This window comes from Dasypus novemcinctus, chromosome 12, assembly GCF_030445035.2.
Source record: "Dasypus novemcinctus isolate mDasNov1 chromosome 12, mDasNov1.1.hap2, whole genome shotgun sequence".
In the NCBI taxonomy this organism is placed as follows: domain Eukaryota; kingdom Metazoa; phylum Chordata; class Mammalia; order Cingulata; family Dasypodidae; genus Dasypus; species Dasypus novemcinctus.
This window is the reverse complement of record NC_080684.1, coordinates 80,933,526-80,955,176: the sequence shown is the minus strand read 5'-3', so window position 1 is coordinate 80,955,176 and position 21,651 is coordinate 80,933,526. Positions and strand designations below refer to the sequence as shown.

Here is a 21,651-nt window from a genome sequence, read left to right as displayed (position 1 = left end):
TGCTAAAGGGTAAACTGGAGTTCAGGAGGTTTTTGTACTATTCTTACAACTTTTCTATAAGTTTGGAATTATTTTGAAATAAAAATAAACCAAAATTTCTGTGTTTTTGCCAGAAATTTAGTTACCCATCCAAGAGTTATTAACATTAATCAATATGACCTTGCAGACCTAAGTCTTTCATTTCCTAATGCTATCATTAAACATGAGCTTCCTTATCAAAAAAAAAAATGAACAGTAAGCCTTCCAAAAGTTTACATGAGTATTTTATCTAATTTTTTATTATGAATAAAAATTATAAAATATTTTTGAAAACAATTGCAATTTTTATAATACAGTTAATTCAACATCTTGGCAAACATTACTCAAAGTTGTATTTCAAAAGGAACTTTCTTTTAAGTAGATAGCAATGGTATTTGTTTCCAAAAGTTCTTAAATAAGGACCTAATTACTCTTTTATACAGCATGCAATGACTCTTACATAAAATTGATGTAGATATTTAAAGTGAAGAGACTTCTTACTTTTAAAAATTATCTCAAACTATCAAGGAAAAATTTTAAAGCTCTGCTTCTACTTACAAACAGTGAACTCATGTTGAGAAAGCACCAACAAATATTTTTGGCTAAGCCAAGCACTTGTTCAGAAAATTTAAAAAGACATGGATACAATAACCCTTTCTAATGAGAATGTAGGCTTTTAAAAAAATCTGTTGCAAGTTGACAGTACAGCATAACATTTTAAAATTAAAACCTAAAGGTTTCCAGAAACTTACAAGAATATTTTCTTTATTGTGGGCATAGAATATTTTCTACAGTAAGTATGAGAAGCTTCACCAAGTCTAAATGAATTCTTTCAGTACTGTTTCTACAATATGATTACCAGGATAGAAGAAATTTAAAAAAAAAAAACACAAAAAAAACCCACTTTTATTTATTTTTAACTTAACAAACTACTAATATGAGCTTAGTATGTGCCAGGCTTTATTCAGCACTTAAGTTTCATATTCTTTATTGATTAATCTAAAGAATCAAAAGAAAGACATCCTATCTACAGTAGTACAAAGAATGAATTTTTACAGAATTGGCATTATTTAATTTTTAAGATAATTTCCCAAGATAGGAGTTCAGCTAAATAGAAAAATGTCTTCGATTAACTTTTTAAAAAATTTATAGCTAAAGTTAAAATTTTAACTTCTTAAATGACAATTACTAAAAGTTTTTCCTAAATATACTCAGGAAGTAAATTTGTATAATCTAGGTTCTTGAGGAAAGTGTTAATTATATATACTTTGTTGGGGAAAAAATCAATTACATGTAAGAAACATTTACCTGCTTTGTCTTGAACAGCAATTGTTCCCTTCCCCACGACTGTTGTCATGGGTTGTGGGAGAACTGTAGCAACAGAAGTGGCAGTTATTTCTCTAACAATTCCAGAATTCTGAACTCCTCCACTGGTATTGCTCACATTAACAGTCCGTTTGTTCCCTGCCATGGGCTTATTTGGACACCCTTTATTTAAACTTGGCTGAAATGTAACAGAATATTTAAAAGCTCAGGTTACTAATGTTCCATCCTGTAAATTAATATTTTATAAATTCCCTTTTAGATTAAAATATACTTTTTTGCCCTTATAAATCATAAGCTTAATAGTGGACCTAAGAGTTTCCCTCTGATCCAAAAAAAGCCTTTAAAAATATTTTTGAAGAGGAAAAAATAGAAGACTTAAATAAATTAAAAATTTTTTAAGTTAAAAAAGTTTTAAAACTAAATACATACGACTTTGTACTAAAATTATTTAAAATGCTATCATACAAAAATGATTATGAAACAAAGCTACAATGTGTTTAATTAACAATATATAATTTCCATCATCAAAGGCTACATTTATTTAGTAAAATCAAAAATGCCGAAAAGAAAAGAACTCACCTTAGAAAGAGCAGTGGAGTACTGAAATGCTATACATTGCACAGATGTCTTGTGGGCACTAATGGTTTTTACTGGTGATTTCAACATTCTTAAATCATACTGATATATTTTCCCACGGGAAGATCCAATAGCCAAAGTGGCTCCATCAGGCATGAAATCTACTGCAGTTAGAGGGGCATCAGCCAGTAAAGTTTTCACCAGCCTACAGAAAGGAGAAAAAGGATATGTAGATATGCAAATGTATATGAGAGCATGTATAAGCTTATATGACTATAAATAACTTTTTAATGAAACCAGAGTTACTTAAAATTGGACAAATTATATATACATCCCATATATTTATTCAAAGCAGACTTTTAGAATTTGACTTAAATAATTTCTAATAGAATGGCATATAGAGGAACTGCTGAACACCCAACCTATTTTTCTATTCACTTCCAACAGTTACATTTCTATACCCTTTAGAAGCAGCACCTGTTTCTTTGAGAAATTATTACTTTCGCAGTGAACATGACAATTTCTGTGTGTTACTCTACAACTAAGCACTCTAGCCTCAGGGTTGTGGAGACTCTCAGCGTCCCCTTTCCATTTATTGACCTGCTTAGGCCTCAAGAGGACTATGACCTTTCACAGGGGAGCAGCTGACACTCGGTTCTTAGTTGTGCCTCTCTTGACCAAAAAGCTAAGATGAACAGAATGCAGATGGTTTGATCTTCTGAGGAAGCAAATAGAGAAACATAAATAATGTTTCACTAAAGCCAAGCTCTTTGCTGGTGTCTGGTTTAAGAGAAGAATGGCTTATTACTGATTCGTAGGGCTCTCAGGAAATTATTTCAAAATAAAAGAAGAGCAAAATAAGTAACAGTAAAAACAACAATAACAAAAACAAACAAGTCCAGCATTATAAAACGGGCTGACAGTAGGAACTTTCCTAGTATTAACTTTACCATTTTAATCCACATAAAGTTTAGTTATTGTTAGCATCTTAAATATAAATGCAGTGCTCTTACAGCCTTTTTTTTTTTTTATTTAGTAAACTATGCATACCTAGAACTGCAGGACAAGAAGATACAATAGGATCAGATGCTTGGAAAATTATGTATACCTAGTCCTAGTTCAATGGCTCTCAAATGGGGGCAATTTTGCCCTCCAGGTGACAGCTGGTAATGCCTTGTAACAGTTTAGTTTGTTATAGATGGGGGAGGGAGATGCTACTGCCATCTATAGGTAGAGGCCAGGGATGTCACTAAATATTCTATTAATATAATGCCCAGGACAGCCCCCAAAACCAAAAAATTATTCAAACCACAAAGCCAATAGTTTAGAAACCCTGCTCTAGATAATGAATTAATTTTAAAGCAATATGATTAATTTGAACATACTTAGTTGTATTTTGAAAAAGAATAATCCTAAACTAGTTAATTATATATGCTAAAATAAAGATGTGGAATCATTAACATGTTATTCCTTATCGTTCATGATCCACAAGTTCCCTAAAGAATATCCACCACTCCCTCTCCCACACACACCTATTGTTTTCTGCGTGGGAAGAAAAAGAGAAAAGTCTACCTTACAGGATACATCAGGTAAGGAAACTTTAAATCTCTTAGACATTAATCAGGTCTATACAAATCAAAGATATGTCTGCTAATGAGATAGTAATTACTTGTTATTAAAATAAGAAATAAGCATATCACACTTACTTCTTACTTGAAGTGTCATAGAGTATGATTCTCTTATCCAGGCCTATGGTTACAAATAACAATTCATTGACAGGAGAAAAGCAAAGGCTTGAAGCTGGAGCTTTATGTGTACTTTCAAAATTATAGTACGTGCTCTGACTATTTACATCCCAGAGAGTTACTATTCCATTATCTGAAACACTGCCCAGTAATGATTTCTTAAACAAGGAGTACTTCAATTGCCGAATAGACTATAAAAAGAAAAAAAAATTATTTAATTTTAAGCATTCATGAGACATATTATTTAGACTATATAAATCATGGCCAAACACCGACCATACCAATCACATGGGATTCAGGACACCCTCTGGTTTATAAAGCAACAAGTTGCAATCATGACTTCCATGTCATTTTTATATGACACTATAAGATGACCATAAGACATGCCAATGTTCCACTAATTGAGTATTTATCCTGATTTTACTATCAAGGAGTATAGCTAATTCAAGCTCTTCCTTTTCAGAGGCAAAGTACAGTATATCAAGATTATCTACATTAATTCACTAGTTAGGATATTCACCATAAACAAAAGATCAATAAGTCAATCGTAAACAAGTATAGGGCAACAGAAGAAAATAAGCAATAAAAATCTGTATTTTCTTTAACATATACAGACAGATATGTGAGACATTTGTAAGAATTTGATTGAATCTGAATACCTAATATGCTGGCAATTCAACACATGAAATATAATGTAAAATTAACTAAACCACAAATAAGAAACTGGTACCACACCAGGCTGGGGATGGACTATATCCATTCTTTCAAAACCATCAGCCTAGGGGCAACACTGGCCTTTCTCTAAACATTCACCCCAGGGGGAGAATGGAGACATTCACTGTTTTAGTGAAAAATAACTATTTCTAGTTTCTGCTGGATAAGAATAAATAAATTCCAGTTTGAATAAAAAAGTCAGAGATTGATGAAGGAGATTGTTGGATGTGGGAGGAGTGGGGGTGAGTGGGGTGTGGAGTATGTGGGAACCTGCTTTATTATCTATAACATTTTTTGTGATCTATGTATCTTCAAAAAATATAATAAAAAATAAATGCTCATAAAAAATCAAATTAAAACTGGCTGAATTTTATCTACTTTTATAAAAAAAAGTTGCTTTCAAACTGATATTGATGTCATTTACTATGCTAAGAATTATTTTTCATTTAACCTAATGTTTCCTTGCAAAGGAAGAGCAATATAAATACAGGAATTAATATGAATTAAGGTCCTCATGTATGGCAATCTGGCTGTGAGACACCTTCAAAGAGTTAAGTTATAGCCCTGAGTCAATGGAAGAATCCGGTTCTACTATATCAGCTTTATATATCTGTCACAGTTAAAACTAACACAAAACAAAGTTATCTGTATGGCTTTTGTTTGTTTGATCTATCATGCTCCAAAAGGATAAGAGACCACTAGTTTTTAGATATTAAAAAAATCATATTCTACTTATTTCTAAGATGTTTCAAAATAATATATATTAGTCCCAACAACAACAAAATATTTAGGAATAACACAAAACAAATTCTAAGGAAACAAAAGGCGTATTTGTTACCAATAAGATAATAACTATGACTGTCCATTAAATTTCGCTCCCCATTTTCATTCGGCTAAAGTACAAAGAGAAAATGCTGTTTTATATGGTTTTCATTTTGCTTGAGAAAAAGTATATTTATTTGAATAGACAAACCTTTCCTATGGTCTACACTCAAGAAAAATAAACTGAATCTTGATTATATAAGACCTACAGCTCCTTAGTGAATTATAATTATACTCATATACCTACCAATCAAAACATAAGGCAAAACATTAATTTCCAAGAGATTTCTGTAACACTTTAAAAGCTGATACAATTATGGTCCTTTTGTGTGATCAAAATTTGTATTAAATGTGCAAGCATAACTTAGAAAAAAAAACCTAACATCAGAAAATCGTAGACCTAATGGTTTCCTCTCAAAGTTCATAAAGTTAAACTTCTTAGCCCTAACTAGAATTTGTCTAAAACATACCCCCCCCACCCAGCCATTACTATGGCTTCTAAATATTCTCTGAGAATTTCCCATGTCCTGTGCCATGCACTGTACCCACATTATATCATTAACTCCTTCTTCAAGCCCCTCAGATTATCCTCAAAACACGGAACCTGGGAGAAGTGCCCACCCTAGGGCCTGGTAGGACCACTCTCATGAGGAGAAAGGGAGATTTACTCATAAACACATTTAGAGATGCATCGAGTTACCCTAGAAACTAGACTCTAGTTAAGAAATTCCTGAAAAGTAATTATAAACTCCAGAATATAAAACATTCTTAAAATATGGACATTCAGAATCTGTCTGAATGTATCAAGGAACAAAGAGCTAGTTGCTTTATAAATAGCTAAAAATGCATTTTTGAGCAAGTCAAAACCTAACTGCTATACATATACTACTTCAAATTCTTTGGAGCTATACACGACCCATTAAAGAGGAAAAAAAAAAAACTGAAAGATAACCAAGAATGTTCCTGTCAGTTGAAGCTGGATTCAAGTGCAGGCTCAGCCAAACTCTGAATGACTTGGGTAACTTACTTTAGTTCTCCATACCTCAGTATTCTCATCTACAAAACAGAGAATACAGTTTGCCTGTCAAGATTATTTTGAGTATTAAATAGCATTTCTGCACAGAGAAAGACTTCCAGTAGCTACCACCATTACTCTCACAGGTTCATAACTCTCTTATATTCATTGTTGGTTATATAACTGCTCTTCCATCTTTTACAGATTTTTTTTTAAAAACCCTGAAGTAGCCACACTGACTCCTTTAAATGCCTCCTCTGTTTATTTCTTTGATAATATTACTGGAATCTCATTTCTATACTTTCATCATCTCTTCAAAATATTGAAGACATCATCCAATGATCCTGGATACATGCAGCCTAAAACTCCTAAATTATATTTAAAACAAGTATTAATTCATTTACTATCAGCAGCACTTAACCTATTAAGCACTTATATTATTCCAGATTTAAGCTATTTTTAAGATAAAAAAAAATCCCAGCACTACCAACAGCAATGTTATTTTTTCTTACCATGCATTACTACTGTGTAAGAATATATATGTTTGCAAAGAAGGGGGTCATTTCTAAGTATAAAAAATAGACACATTTACTAAAGATGTGGGACTAGCAAATATTTTAGGCTGCCGTACTGCAAAAGCAGTCATAAATGGAGTATGGCTATGTTCCAAAAAAATTTTATTTTAAAAAAGAGGTGACAAACCCATGGGGCTAGTTTGTCAACCTCTGTTACAGATGACTGGGGAAGAAAATGTTTTTTTAATTGTATACACAAAAAAAATCATCATCCCTAATCCTACCACCTGGAGAAATACTGGTTAACATTTTGGGAAATAGCTTTTAAGTATTTTTCTGTGTATGTATATGTATATGTGTCTGTGTGTGTATATTTATTAGGGTATCAAAAGAAAACCTGGGGGGAACAGGTGTAATTCAGTGGTGAGTGCCTGCCTTGCATGTACGAGGTCCCAGGTTCAATACCTGGTACCCCCTAAAAAAAAAAAAAAAAAAAAAGAAAACCTGGGCTCATACTTCATTATTATAAACAGTTAACCATATCATTAATATTTTCTGCTACATGATTTTAATAGTTGGATAATATAAGAATACATGAGTAATGAATTTATCTTAAATAATCTGCTCATGGCAGACATTTATGTTATTTCTAATTTCCACGTACCCTGGCAATCATTTTTAAAAATTGCTAATTTATGAAAGAATTTGTATTTCATTGTTGTTCATGCTGTAAAGGCTCATGGTTGAAAAACACTAAGTGGCCATTTATCTTCCCTCTTTTGTGAATTGTCCATTAATCTACTTTGCCTATTTTCTAGTAGGCTATTAAGATCTTTTAATAATGATTTACAATTGCCCCTAATATAATAAGGACATTAATACCCTCAGGGGTTGTAAATATTTTCCCAATTTTCCTTTCAATTTTGTTGATTTTTAAGTCTTGCTTCTTGTCAGAGGTTTTTAATTTTTATGTACTTAAATTTCTCAAACGTGTCCTCAATAACTTAGGATTTTGTTCTTATGCTTAGAAAAGCCTCCCTTTCTCAGATGGTTAATAGACTAGACAGAAGAACCAAACCCCTTGGACAATATTTACAACAAAAATAGGTGACGCCGTATCCCCATGAACCTCAAAATGTGTGCAGGTAAGACAGGCAATAACAGCCACAAGTCCTTCATGCTGTCCATGCAGAAGGAAGCAGAGGGAAAGAGGGACTCTGGGACAGATCTGAAATAGGAGAAAGTCAAAACAGACAAAAGATATTCACAGGAAAGCATCGTGGGCAATTTTAGAGCATGAGCCAAATCCAGGAATACCCAAGGGAATGGTGGATTTTTGCAAAAGGTCTGCACAAAGTTCTGAAGGGCTAGAGCAGTTGAGCCCAATGAATGTCCAAAACTTATCAGCCAGGGCACTTCCCTCCCAGGCCAGGTTCCCAAAGTGAGAAGCGACAGCTGGGAATAGAACCAAACCAGAGCAGGACAGAGGCAACAGGATCAAAAGAAAGGCAAGGTCCACATTTAAATGAGGGAGTAGAGCAAAACCAAGGAACTTCAGCAAGCAAGTCATCACTTTTTTTTTTTTAAACACTACCTCTACCTGAAAACAATAGAAGGGTAGCGCTGTAAAGTTAGAAATAAATTCCGCAGAAAAGAATTACATGAACACAGAGAACAGGAGCAGAACCTAACATTCCTACCACAATGATCATACCAGAAAGACACTCCCAAGAACAACTAAAGAACAAAAATACTAAAAACCATAATGCAAGAAAATTTTCCTGAATAAGAAAGACATGAAACTACAGATATTGAACAAGCACATCATGTACCTAAATGAGCAACACCAAGGCATAGTCTAGTAAAATCACAGGGCTTTAAAGACTTCGAAGATAAAAGAACAAGCAACTTATAGGGGGAAAAATGTAGATCAACATCAGACATTTGAGGCCAAAGAAAATACAGTAACTACTCAAGTTCTTCAAGGAGAAAATGTAAACCCTGTAATGAAAGAGAATTCACAACCTCAAGGTAAAAGTCAAAAGCAGAAGATAAATATATGGAAACAATACTAATACATGGAACTTATGTAATTATAAAAAGTTGGGAAGTGCCTAAAATAACAGAGGAATGTTTAGGTAAACTGGCATTTGAACAATGACATACTACGCACTCATTAAAAATTATGGTTAATAAGACTAATAATATGAAAACACCTGGAATAGAATATCAGTGAGAAAAAGGTAGAAAAAAGATTGGACAAACAAGATGATTACAACTACATGGAAGGAAGACAGAGCTATACATAGAAAGCACTGTAAAAGTATCCTCCAAATAACTTCCCATTAAAGGAAATTTGGAAGAGACAAATATAAGGAAAAACAATCTTTAAGAATACATAAAAATTATTACTTTATTTGTACTTACATATCAGTTCTAAAATTGCTCAAGAATGTAATATACAGGCTAGGTAAGTATACACAAATACTGAGGAAATAAAATATATCAAGAGAATAAAGAACATGCTATCACTCAAACATTTTTCACTAATGCCTTTGTAGCCTTCTATATAACATAAAGGAGAAACCTTTATATTAAAGGTTAACATATAACATATACCATAAAGGAGAAACCAAGTAGACCAAATGAAAAATTAAACTCATTCTTGATAATTGAAATATTTCTTAAAATGTAATAATTATTTATATTTACCAGAGTTCTGTACCCAAGTAGGCATTTAACACTTGCAAAATCCATACATAAAACATAAAAAAATTTCAACTAAGTAAAATGATTTAACATATATACTGATACATGCTATATTTAAAATTTGACAGAATGCTACATTTAAAGAGCGTATCTTAATCTAAGGACCAATAAAACAGATTTACTTTTTAACTGCTCTGTAAATGACTACATTTTTCAGAAAGGCAACATAGGTTAACCTGTTTGTGAGCCTAAGCTTCTGAACTTGCCAAATAGTGACACTGGCAATTACAATCTAAAAAGTCTGTCAGTCCTGGCAGTTCTGCAGAAGCAGCAAAGTTCTTTTCCCCCTGTAGAAAGTGATCTGCATGAAACTAATAGCTTCAGTTCAGCTCAGACATTTCAAAGTAAGATTCTAAATATATTCAGTCAATCTTATTTCTGATGTAAAATTCAGTTGGTGCAGATTCACTGAGATGCCATGGTTTGTTATTTTCGCTGACAAACTATTTGATCATTTTAGAAGATTTCAAATTATTGATTGTTCATAGAAAAAAACTTAAATCGATTATTAGATGTGCCATACCTACAATTTTTCTCAGTAACCCATGTTCTATCTATAGTAAAACTCATCAACACAGAAACTGAGCTAATAGTGTTTAAATTCAATTATGTCAATCCCTTATTTTGGCATACTTGAAATTATTATGAATTTTTTAAATAAAAAAATTAATCTTTACCAAATTTGAAAACTCAAATGAATTTTGAGAAGTCTTAATAAAAAAAATTTTTAAAAACCACATACATGTTCAAGTAACAATTGCATGCTTTTGGCAACTAAAGATAAAATAAGTCATAACTAATTATTTGGGGGAAAGAGAACTATAAAAAAAAATTTCCAAGATTTCAATTATGTTCCCTTAAAGGAGAAACACAAGTATGGAGAATCATGAAAACTAACTTTTCTTACTAAGGACACTAGAACTGCACTCTAACGTAACCATAGCCCAATTGGTATTTCTTTAACCATGCACTATTTTAATGATATAGCTTATCAAAGGAAAATGGAATAATAAAACTTACAAAAATTTTGTAACCATTTGTTTCAGGGAAAGGAAAAACCAACAAACTTAGGTTCAATTTCTTCATCTTCTTTAATGCTCTCCTTAAGTTGGTTTAAAATGTAGACTATATTAAGTCAAATTCAAATGGTAAAATTAGGAGGGGTTTAAAGGGATGGCATTTACACCTGAAGATCTTCACACCAGTTTGGGGAAATAAATCACAAGAGCTATTTTAATGGATGGATAGGGATTTTCCATTAAAAGTTCCCAACAGCAGCTAACATTCATTGATACCTTACCAAATGTTAGGGAATACGCTAAACATGCTTAACATCTCATTTAACCCTCAGAAGAAAATCCTTCATCATCAGACTTCCAGGAAGATGGTGGAATAGAAAGACATGGAATTCTCTCTTCTCGCAGGCAGAAAGGGCCTGGAAAAAAATGTTCTAGGGTTTAGGACACCAGGGGAAGGCTGGACACCAATTGGAAGACAGAGGGGCACATAAAAAGAATCTTGACGGAAAGACTGAATGGAAGCTGCAGCTGCAGTCCCACAGGCCCCTCTCCTACCCTATAAGCAGACAACTTTGAATTACCTGGCCTCAGGCCAGTGGTTACAGACAAAGGGGCCCACAGGGATCCACCTCTCCAGGAAAGTAGAGAGAAAGGGACTTAGCCTAAAGCTGACTTAGCTTTTGGCCCACAGATTTGGTTCACAGTATCCCACATGAATGCCAGGCCGGATGGGGGCTTACCACTGTTTGCCCTGGGAGCCCCATGGACCCTCTCAATACCCTCCCTACTGACTGGCTGGGGACTGGTTATTGAGGATGCAGAGGGGAGTGGAATTATTTCTTACCCAGGAAAAGGGAAGGGACTGCCAGCAAAGGGTAGAAAACAACCTCTGAGAAAGTTTGAATTGCAAGGCTCTGAGCCTCCAGGCTGGACCCTCTGTCACAATGATCCCAGCCTGTCCCTGGTTGCAACACACATACTCCAACCAGGCTTTGAACTGAGAAGCCTGTTGAAGACCGCCATCTGCTGTCTAACCAAGGAAGTGCATGTGAGGAAATTAAAAGTAAATAAGAGAAGCTTTTTCCAGTCTTTATAGCCTCCCTCCCAAGGCCCTTGGAATTAGGTCCACAACCCATTACTGGAGCCAGGGCCCATATATGAGCAAATAACAGGGTGAATCCTAAAGCCCTAGAACAGATTGAACCAAGAACTAAAGCACAGCAGTAACACAGCCTCCTGCCACTAAATCTCTACAAAGGAGAAACTGAGCATCAGAGTTAACTCACCATCATAATAGATGCCTAGACATCAGCAAAAATTATAAACCATAGTAAGAAAATGCGAGAAGTGGCTCAAGCAAAGAAATATACCAAAACCCTAGAGGACACACATGATTTGAGACTATCAACAAGGTTCAAACAAATTTCCAAAATCAAATTAATAAGTTGAAAGACAACATGGCTAGAGATAAAGGATATCAAAAAGACACTGAGCAAGGAAGAATTTGAAAACCTGAAAAAAAAAAAAAAGCAACAGTTAGTGGGAATGAAAGACATGATAGATGAGATAAAAAACATATTACAGGCATACAATAGCAGACTCAAAATGACAGAAAAAAATAAGTGGTACAGAAGACAGAAGAGCTGAAAATGAAGAGAAGAACAAAGAGAAATGAATGGAAAAAATTAAGCAGGGGTTCAGAGCACTGAATGATAACAAGAAGTGCAAAAATATGTGTCATGGGAATACCAGAAATAGAAGAGAAAAAGGGCAGAAAGAGTACTGGAGGAAATAATGGCTGGATATTTCCCAACTCTCATGAAAGAAATGAATTTACATGTCCAAGAAACACAGCGAATCCCAATCAGAAAAAGTCAGGAAAGACCTACACCAAGACACATACGACTCAGAATTGCCAAACATCAAAGATAAACACAAAATTCTGACAGCAGCAAGGGAGAAGCAAACCATCACTTACAGGGGACGCCCAGTAAGACTTAATGCAGATTTTTCATAATTGTAGTATAATTTGGATATTATAAGAGAAAAATTGCCAGTTAAGAATTCTTTATCTGGCACAATTATCCTTCAAATATGAAGGTGAGTTTAAAATATTCACAAATCAAGAGAAATTAAGAGTTTGTAAAAAAGAATCTGCCTTTGCAATAAGTATTAAAGGGAACCTTACAGTCCAAAAAAAAAACACAGGAAAGAGAGGCTTGGAGGAGAGAGTGTAGAAGGCAAGAATAGCAGAAAGGAATACCAAAAGACTAAAATGACAGACAAAAATATGAGAGGACATATGAAAACCAAAGAATAAAATGGTAGAAATGTGTTTACAGTAATATTTCTGAATGTGACTGGATTAAACTCCCCAACCAAAAGATACAGGCTGACAGCATGGATTTAAAAAAACAAACAAGCTAATTACAGAAGCTAAATGGTTTAAAATTTCTAACATATATGGTAAATATTAACCACATAAGCAAAGAATAATACAATCCACTCTCATATGATAAAGGATATCTACAAAAAACCCTACAGTCACTATCATGCTCTGTGGTGAAATGCGAATACCTCTTTCTGAATTTGGGAACAAAACGTGGATATCCACTACTACTACTTCTATTCAACACCATACTGAAGAGCCTACTCAATGCAATAAAGTAAGAAAAAGAAATAAAGCCTATAAAGATTGCAAACGAGGAAATAAAACAGTCATTATTCACAGATGACATGATTGAGTACATTCTAAGTGCAAAACAATATACAAACTAAGAACTAATAAGTGAATTTAGCAGGATTGCTGGATACAAGGACAATATACAAATATCAACTACATTCCTGTACACCAGTGACACAGAATTGGAAAGTAAAATTTAACAATAAAAAATATAATTTATAATATCAAAAACATCAAATACATAGCAATAAATAAAACAAAAGATATGTAAGACCTCTGCAATAAATATTAAAACATTACTGAAAGAAATTAAAGATGGCTTAAATACATGGGGAGTGAGTGAGATTGGAAGAATCATTATTTTTCATGATTAAGTAGTCCTTAATTTGACCCAGAGATCCAATAAAATCCCACAAGAATTTTTATATAAGCCTGCAAGCTGTTTCTAAAATTCATATAGAAATGCAAAGGGCTTAAAATAGTCAAAGCAAAGTTGGAAGAAATTATACTACTAAGTATCAAGACTTACCACAAAGCTACAGTAATGAAGACAGTATGATATTAGATCAAGAATAGTCAATTAGATAGTGGAACAAAACAGAATGACTAGTTAACATACAGTTTTACAGACAGTTACCAGTTTTACAATGAAGGCACTATTTATTTCAGTGAATAAAAGTTGTTTGCAAAAATTATTCTGGAGCAATTCTGGATATCCACATGATGAACTGACCCTGAACTGACACCATAAACAAAAATTAATTTGGAATGGATCAGAACAGACCTAAATGAGGAGAGTTACACAATAAAGCTTCTAGTGAAAACAGAGGAAAATATCTTCAAGACATTGGCATGCTGGAAATGTTCTATATCTTGATATTGGTTAGTTATACAATTATATGTAAATATAAAACTTCATCAAGCTGTACACTTAAGGTATATGCACTTTATTATACATAAATCTATGATAAACTGATTAATGAACCCCAATTTGGACATGTTCTTAAACTTAATCCTCCTTCTTGTGGGTGTGAACCCATACAAACAGGATCTATTAACAATTTTAAGGTGTGGCCCAACTGAATGAGGGTGGTTCTTAACTGAGATTACTGGAGGTTTTATAAAAAGAACTCAGAACTCAAAAACTAAGAGAAAGGAGAGAACATCACCATATGTGAGACAGCCAAGAAACCTCAAAGATTGCCAGCAGCCAACGCAAGAATGGCTAGTCTTCGGGAAGAAAGCAAGTCTTCTAGCCTCCAAAACTGTGAGATAATAAATTCCCATTGTTTTTGCCACCTCACTGTGTGATATTGTGATATCAGCTCAGGTAAACTAAGACAGTTATATATCAATTTTTAAAAATTTAAATATATACACATAATTAGGCCAAAGCCTTTAACAAAATCTTGTATTTTTAGCAATATTCCTTCATGCCTGGTTTTAATGAGAAAGTGCGAAGTAATATTCTTATTCTTGACCTAAATTTTATGTTATGGAAAAGTCAGCCTAGAATTTATAGACCTAAGTTTGTATGCTTTTACTATTAAAAAAAAAAATTAGTTTCCTCTGAACACTAAGTGCAATTTTTTCATAATACTTCCAAAGTCTATTGGCTTAGACTTCATGCTTGCGCTATCAAAATACAAATAAACAGAAAAGGAATCACAAAAACAAAACATAATTTCTTAATTTTATGATAATAGTAATACATTTTAAAACTCATCTCTGTGGCAAATCACTTAACCTCATTCATAAAATTCAAAAAGTGAGAGTACTTTTAGAGTCTTTTTTTATAGTTCAATGATTCTTACATATAGTTCTATGATTCTTACATTCAACTAATAAAAAATTCTGACTGGTTGCCTAAATGCCTTCTAAAATAGATCAAATATTTAGTCTTGCATTTAAAGTTCAACATGAACACTATGAACATACTTACCTCTCCAATCATTTCTCACACCGCTCCCTATCTAAATCCTATACATTTTCCTTTCTCCGTGTTTTGTTCACATGATTTCCTCCATATAAAATATCACTCTTCTAAAGTTCTATATTATACTATTAAAATCTATCATCCCTTCTACTACAGAACTGTTGTGACTCTAGCAATGGAAGAAATTGTATCACTGATGTGGAGATGGTGGCCATGTGAGTTGCTGAGGGCAGGGAAAGGGAGGAAGAGGTGTGATATGGGGCATTTTCAAAACCTGGGAGTTGTCCTGAATGATATTTCAGGGACAGATGCAGTACATTATTTATTCTGCCATAACTCACTGGATGGACTGGGGGAGAGTGTGAACTATAATGTAAACTACAGTCCATATGGTGTGGCAGTGCTCCAGGGTGTATTCACCAAATGCGATGAAAGGGGCTGGTGATGTGGGAGGAGCAGCGGGGGGCGGGGGGTGGGGGTGGGGTATATGGGAACCTCTTATGTTTTTTTAATGTAACGTTTTGTGTGATCTATTTATCAATTTAAAAAAGTAAAAAAATAATTGAAAATATAAGTAATAATTTAAAAGAAAAACAATTGAATAAAAACATACATTTCTCAATTAAATGTACTGGATATATATTAATTTTTTTTATCATACAATATGTTACACAATATATTTGGTTCATAATAACACACACACACACACAAATCTATCATCTCTAAATGTATTCAACCATTCATGTCTTTATTGAGCATCTATTCCATGTAGGGCTATACTGGACAATAGTGTGAGGACAAAGAAACAAGACATGTTTCCAGTTTTAATGTGGGCAAGTAAAGAACTCACCCTAATACAAATAACTGGTAATTAGAAGTTAGTTTATATTGCCATAGTAAAAAATGACAAAAATCAATCTTAGACCCAGTTGAAAATCTCCCTTCTTCCATTTCCCCTATTTTATTCCCAATCATATATTTTTTTCTAAATTGTTCTAAATCATAATACTATTTTATATCAATCTCCCATAATACCATTTATATGTATAGATCTCTTTTATTTCCCTCCTAATTTATATAAAACTTGAGAAGAGACTATTTTTTATATATTTTAATAGCCATTATATTTTTTCAAACACTACATAAATACTATTGAAATTATTTAAAAAACTGCTTTCCAAAAATAAGATCTCACATACTTTCTCTGATAATAGTTATCGCCAGAGCAATTACAATAAAAAGTAACGAATAAAAGAAGCTGCACCTCAGTGGAAATTTTTGTAGAGAATTTTATGGAAAGTGAGTCGAGCATTAGATTTTTTGAAAAACTAATTTTATTCTTTTAAGAATTAATAGACTAATTTTTTACTAAAGAAAACCATTGAGTGGACCAATTTCCCCTTTAAAAAAAGTTCCCTAGTCCTGTAATTAACCTGAAATGTATGAAGAGTTTTGATATTTTACCAATCACATACTTAAAAAAAAAAAAATTTCCTCAATTACCCTGTGCCCCAACACACTCACTCAATTATCCCATGTCCACTACAAAGAGTATTTCTGCACGTAAGTTCTCTCTCTCACAGCTGACAGTTTTAACTATGCAGCATTTCTGTAGCAATGACACAGAAAGACTAATATCCATGTTTTAGACTTAACCTATTAACGACAATTTGTATTCTGTAATATATAGTTATGTTCTAGGAGGATGTGACTATTCATTGGCATAATCAAACTCATCTAAGTACTATTATCTACAATAAATGAGATTTTAGGTGAACATTTTTAAATGCTTTCCCTGAAAACTAGCAAGGTGTAAGTTTCTCAAGCAAGTTAATTGTATAGTTAAACATTTTAAAATTCAAAAAACAAATCATTATTTTATGTAAGATAGCTCAAAATCTATCTTATCAACTTTATTTTTAATAAACCCATACTGTACCTGGTTATTACCATGGCCAAAAGGAGTACTAGACAAATTAGTGGTTACACTGTGCAAAATAATTTCACCACTCAGAGACCCAGAAGCAACATAGCAATCATTCCAATTATATGTTACACAAGTTACTTCATCTTTATGATCCTAAAAAAGAAATGAAAGTAAGTACAGTCCCACATAATCATCAGTTGAACAGCTCATTTTCATGTTTTTGTAAATATCAAATATTATGTAACTATCAATCTAATATTTGCTTTAACATTTTCCTAGAATAACCTAAAAAATTTTTGTACTCAAGTGGTAGACTATCTGATCAACATCAAGTCTTCTCAGGGAACAAAGATTTCTTTTTGATAACCATAATAATGGTTAGGCACTCTGAAAGTCTTCCAAGAGACAGTATGGAAAGGAAATTTTCTAAATGGCATTATATCTATCTTAAAGAAATTACTTCCCTGGCAAGAAACATTTATTTAAAGTTGACTGTTACGAGAGTCCCTGCCCTGCAGAGTATTACACTTCACTTGAAAAAAGAGGATGTTTAAACTAACATAAAAATGGCAGAGCGAATACAAAATGAATGGTAGAGGCAAAATGACAGAGGAAAGGAAAGAGCTATTACTGTAAACTGGTTTCACAGAAGAAGCTCTATGGAAGACATAAAGCTTGAGTTCAGCGATAAAGAAAAGATAGGAGACAGATTAGGGGAGGGGGAGGAAACAGACACTCCAAAATAGGAGAGCAAAAATCGAAATCCTGAAAGCCAGAATGAGCAAGGTATGTTTGAGAGGTAATAGTAGCTCCTTCTATTTGTTGAGTACCTACTAGTGCTGGGAGCTTTAGATATGTTAACATTTAACACTTAGAACAATTGAGAGACAAGGTCATTGTCTCCATTTTATAGAGGAGGGGCATGAGGAACAGGAAGGTTAAAAGACCTGCCTAAGCAGACATTAACTGCTAAGAAGGGAAGCCAGGATTCAACTACAGGTCTATACTCCTCCCACCATATTGGGTTGCCTCCCAAATCCAAATGAGAATACTCTTTAGGGAAATAAAAGCTTGGTTTTAAACAAATTGAATTCACAAGAACTATGTTTTCCAACATCAAATTAGAGATGTCTAGTAAAAGCATAAAAAAATGGTCAGCGTTAGGAGTAAAATTTTTAATAATATAAACAACCTAAACTTTGGGTCTAATAAGTAGATTAACATAATACCAAAATAGTAGCCATCATATTCAACTTATATTACACTTTTTCAAAAGGTCCTTCAGATATTTTTTGGAAAAAGTTTCTTTCTATTTTATTTCTTTTCTAAATCAAAGAAAAATTGCTATCCCAAGGAAAACATGTCTGATTAGAAGAAAAAAGGAATAGCAGACATTTTGTGCATCATTCCCATTTGGGAAATTAAGAACTTGGAGTCCAATACAATTTCTACAACTTTGTGAAGAGGCAAGTATCTTACTTATTTCAACTGTGGGAAATCAGTCATTCAGTAAACATTTCCTAACCACCTACCAGGGATTGAAAATTGTGCTAAGTCACCAAGGAAAGTACTGTAAGAATGGATCCAAATGTGAAAGAAAAGATTTCCCAACTGTCACAATTAGTCAGATATTTGTTAACTGAATGAATGGAGGAATAAAGCACTCTAAGAGTTTCAAACAATGACAAGAGAAAAAATATCTGGGTTAATTGGGAAATCTGAGCTGAATTTTGCCGTGCAATAAGGAAGGATAAGGGTAAGTGATGCTCCTAAGATATGTATAAACTGGTCACTACTTCCTCCAATCTTACGTAATCCTAGTTAAGATACTCCCCATTCATGGATGTTATATTCCTCTATATAATCTGATTTCAGATATTTTATAATTGCAAAGACCAAACAACAAATAATATCTGAGTTTGCATCTCATCTTTGCCACTTACTACTTCTTTGACATTAAATAAATTTTTAATATCACTGAGCCTCCATTTCTCTATTGGTGTACAAGAATACTACTACCTGCTTTGCAAAACAGTTGACATTAAAAAAAAAGAACACATTTTAAGCACAGTGGCTAAAATATCAAAGAACTCAATAAATGTTAACTATTCTCAGCATTGGCAACTTTTCAAGTACCCATTTTTCCACAACAGAAATTTTAAAGATTCTTTAAAGCTTAGCTAATGAATTTCCAAAGATACTATTTTAAGCAGCAATTATAGGATTATATTTCACCTTTGCTAAGAGAAAGCCATTCTTCTATACACCATCTCCCTAATAAAACTCAAAAACATTAAGACATATAACAAAATGATGATGTCTGGAATTTGTTTCAAAATAATTTGGGGGTGGGAGAATCAGAGAGTAGGTGAGGGTATATATAAGACAATATTGGCCATGGGTTGATCTTATTGACGTCAGATGATGAGATCATGGGTGATGAGTTAATGGAGATTCTTTCTAGGTTGTATATGTGTATATGTATGTATATATGTATATGTACATGTATGTGTGCGTGGATGTGTATGTGTGTTTAAAATTTTCTATACCAAGACTCTTTCAAAAGATATAAAAATTAAAATAACTTCTAAACATTAAAAGGACGCAATAATGAAAAGCAGAATTCCAAAAGCAGTATCATATCCAGAGGCTTGCATGTGATGAATATTTTTATTTTCCAAAACTGTAAAAAGTTAACTATTTTAAAAAACATTAATTATAAATAGTAAATTACTTCAGAAAATACTTCATTACCAAGGTGGAAATACAGGCACACAATTATAAAAATTCAAAATTAAAAGAGAAGTTTGGTAACTTCTCTACAAACACTGTGAGATACTCATTTCTGTAAGGATAAAAAACCAAGTTGCTTACCTTAAGAGACCGATGAACTCTTTTTGATTTTAAATCCCAAATATTAACAGTTTTATTTAGGCCTCCGCTTACCAAATACATAGATGTGGAATTTAAATTGACACATGTCTGTTTTTGCTATTAACATAAGAAAAAAAGCACGTTATTTTAACTTAATGGGAGCACAGAGCTAACTTTCAGGTGTCATCCAACACTTAGTAAGCACTGATAAATATTTGCTGAATTATATGTCATAAACACGCTAATACTTATGTTAAGGATTCACCTCTCATCATCTTTCGCATGATTCAACTAAATAACACAACTTAAAAGGGGTTCAAAAAGCCTTTAAGAAATAAAAAAGATTTGTGTTTTCTTTCCATAGAATGGAGGTGACAGAAGAAACTTAGGAAACAGCTAGAGGTGGGGTGGCCAGCAAGCCTTGGCCCTCCTCAGGGATTACTTGTCCTTAATATCCCCCCATAAAACCTGAAATAAATCCCACATGGGCCCACCTTTCTCTAGCACTACTACCTGTAGCCTAATCCAAAACTTGCTGGGACCACAACAGCAATTTTCTGTTTTCCTGCTTTCACCTCTACTTCCTTACATTCCATCCTCCACAGTAGGGTGCTCTTTAAAATAATGTAAATCAGATCATGTCTCTTCCTGTTTAGAAACCTTCAGTGGCTTCCAATCACACCTAGAATAAATTCCAAACTAATTAACCTAGCTTTCAAAGTCCTCTTCACCTGGCCCCTGCCTACTTCCTGCCTTCTTCCTCAGTCACTAATTCCCTAGGCAAGCTCACTTCTTTCCATTCCTTAAACATAACAATCTCGTACATGTATTTACTGCAAGGCTTATACATGTCTATTCTCCTTGCCTGGAAAGCTAATTTCCCCCAAACTTTGGCTAGATGGCTTCTTTTGGTCAATAAATTTCAACAAAAATGCTTCCTCTTCAGGAGACCTCTCTCAGTCACCTAATATAACTTGCTATTGCAATATCTTATTTTAGTTCTGCATACAAAAATTACACTATTTGGGTATTTTTACTAGCTTATTGCCTATCTCCCACCAGAAAGTCAGCCTCATTAGAGCAAAGATCATATTCATGCTCAAGAAATACTTATAGAATAAATGGTTAAAAATACAGAGGCCTTCATCAAGTTCTTCTCACAGTGAGTGTCATCTCTCTGGTGATGCCATCAGTAATTATACTACACAGAATACAATGTTGCATATTGTTTTCTATGTAACCTACAGATGGATATGTAGTCACATTAATTGTTATCTCAAGTTGAATGCAAATGAAAGAAATCAGAGAAATGAATTCCAAAGTGGATATTTTATACTGTAGTTAAAAGGTAAGGTACTGAGGTTTAGGCAAGTCATTCCACCTTTCTGAGCCTCAGTTTCTTCACCTGGAAAGTAAAGGGTAAGGACTAGAACTACTATTCTTATCTTGAGAGTCCATCCATCTCAAAAACATCCTCGGCTTAGGAGAGCACCAGATTCTTAAAAGGGTGCAGATGGCCCCTTTCCCTTTCCCACTGGATTACCAAAGGTTGCTTGCAGCTCTGAAATTTTGACCCAAGAGTACTAACCAACACATAAAGTAGAAGAAGGCACATAACATCCATGTTTCGGTATAGTTGCTATAATTCTCTTGTAGGCACTATATAATAGGAACTGACTTCGGTCTAAGTAGACTAATAATGAGACTCAGAA

The 21,651-nt window shown here is 33.4% G+C and overlaps 1 protein-coding gene across 3 annotated transcripts in view; it reads right to left on the bottom strand.

Moving 5' to 3' along the window:
- NEDD1 (NEDD1 gamma-tubulin ring complex targeting factor) overlaps positions 1–21,651 on the bottom strand; it is a 44,025-nt gene that overhangs the window by 15,095 nt on the left and 7,279 nt on the right. For all 3 annotated transcript variants that reach the window (XM_058308576.2, XM_058308577.2, XM_058308578.2), the window contains exons 4-8: positions 19,940–20,056; positions 17,078–17,218; positions 3,627–3,856; positions 1,924–2,125; positions 1,327–1,522 (exon numbers count right to left, since the gene is read on the bottom strand). In XM_058308576.2, the coding sequence (XP_058164559.1) occupies positions 1,327–1,522; positions 1,924–2,125; positions 3,627–3,856; positions 17,078–17,218; positions 19,940–20,056 (886 nt within the window). The remainder of the gene's footprint in view (positions 1–1,326; positions 1,523–1,923; positions 2,126–3,626; positions 3,857–17,077; positions 17,219–19,939; positions 20,057–21,651) is intronic.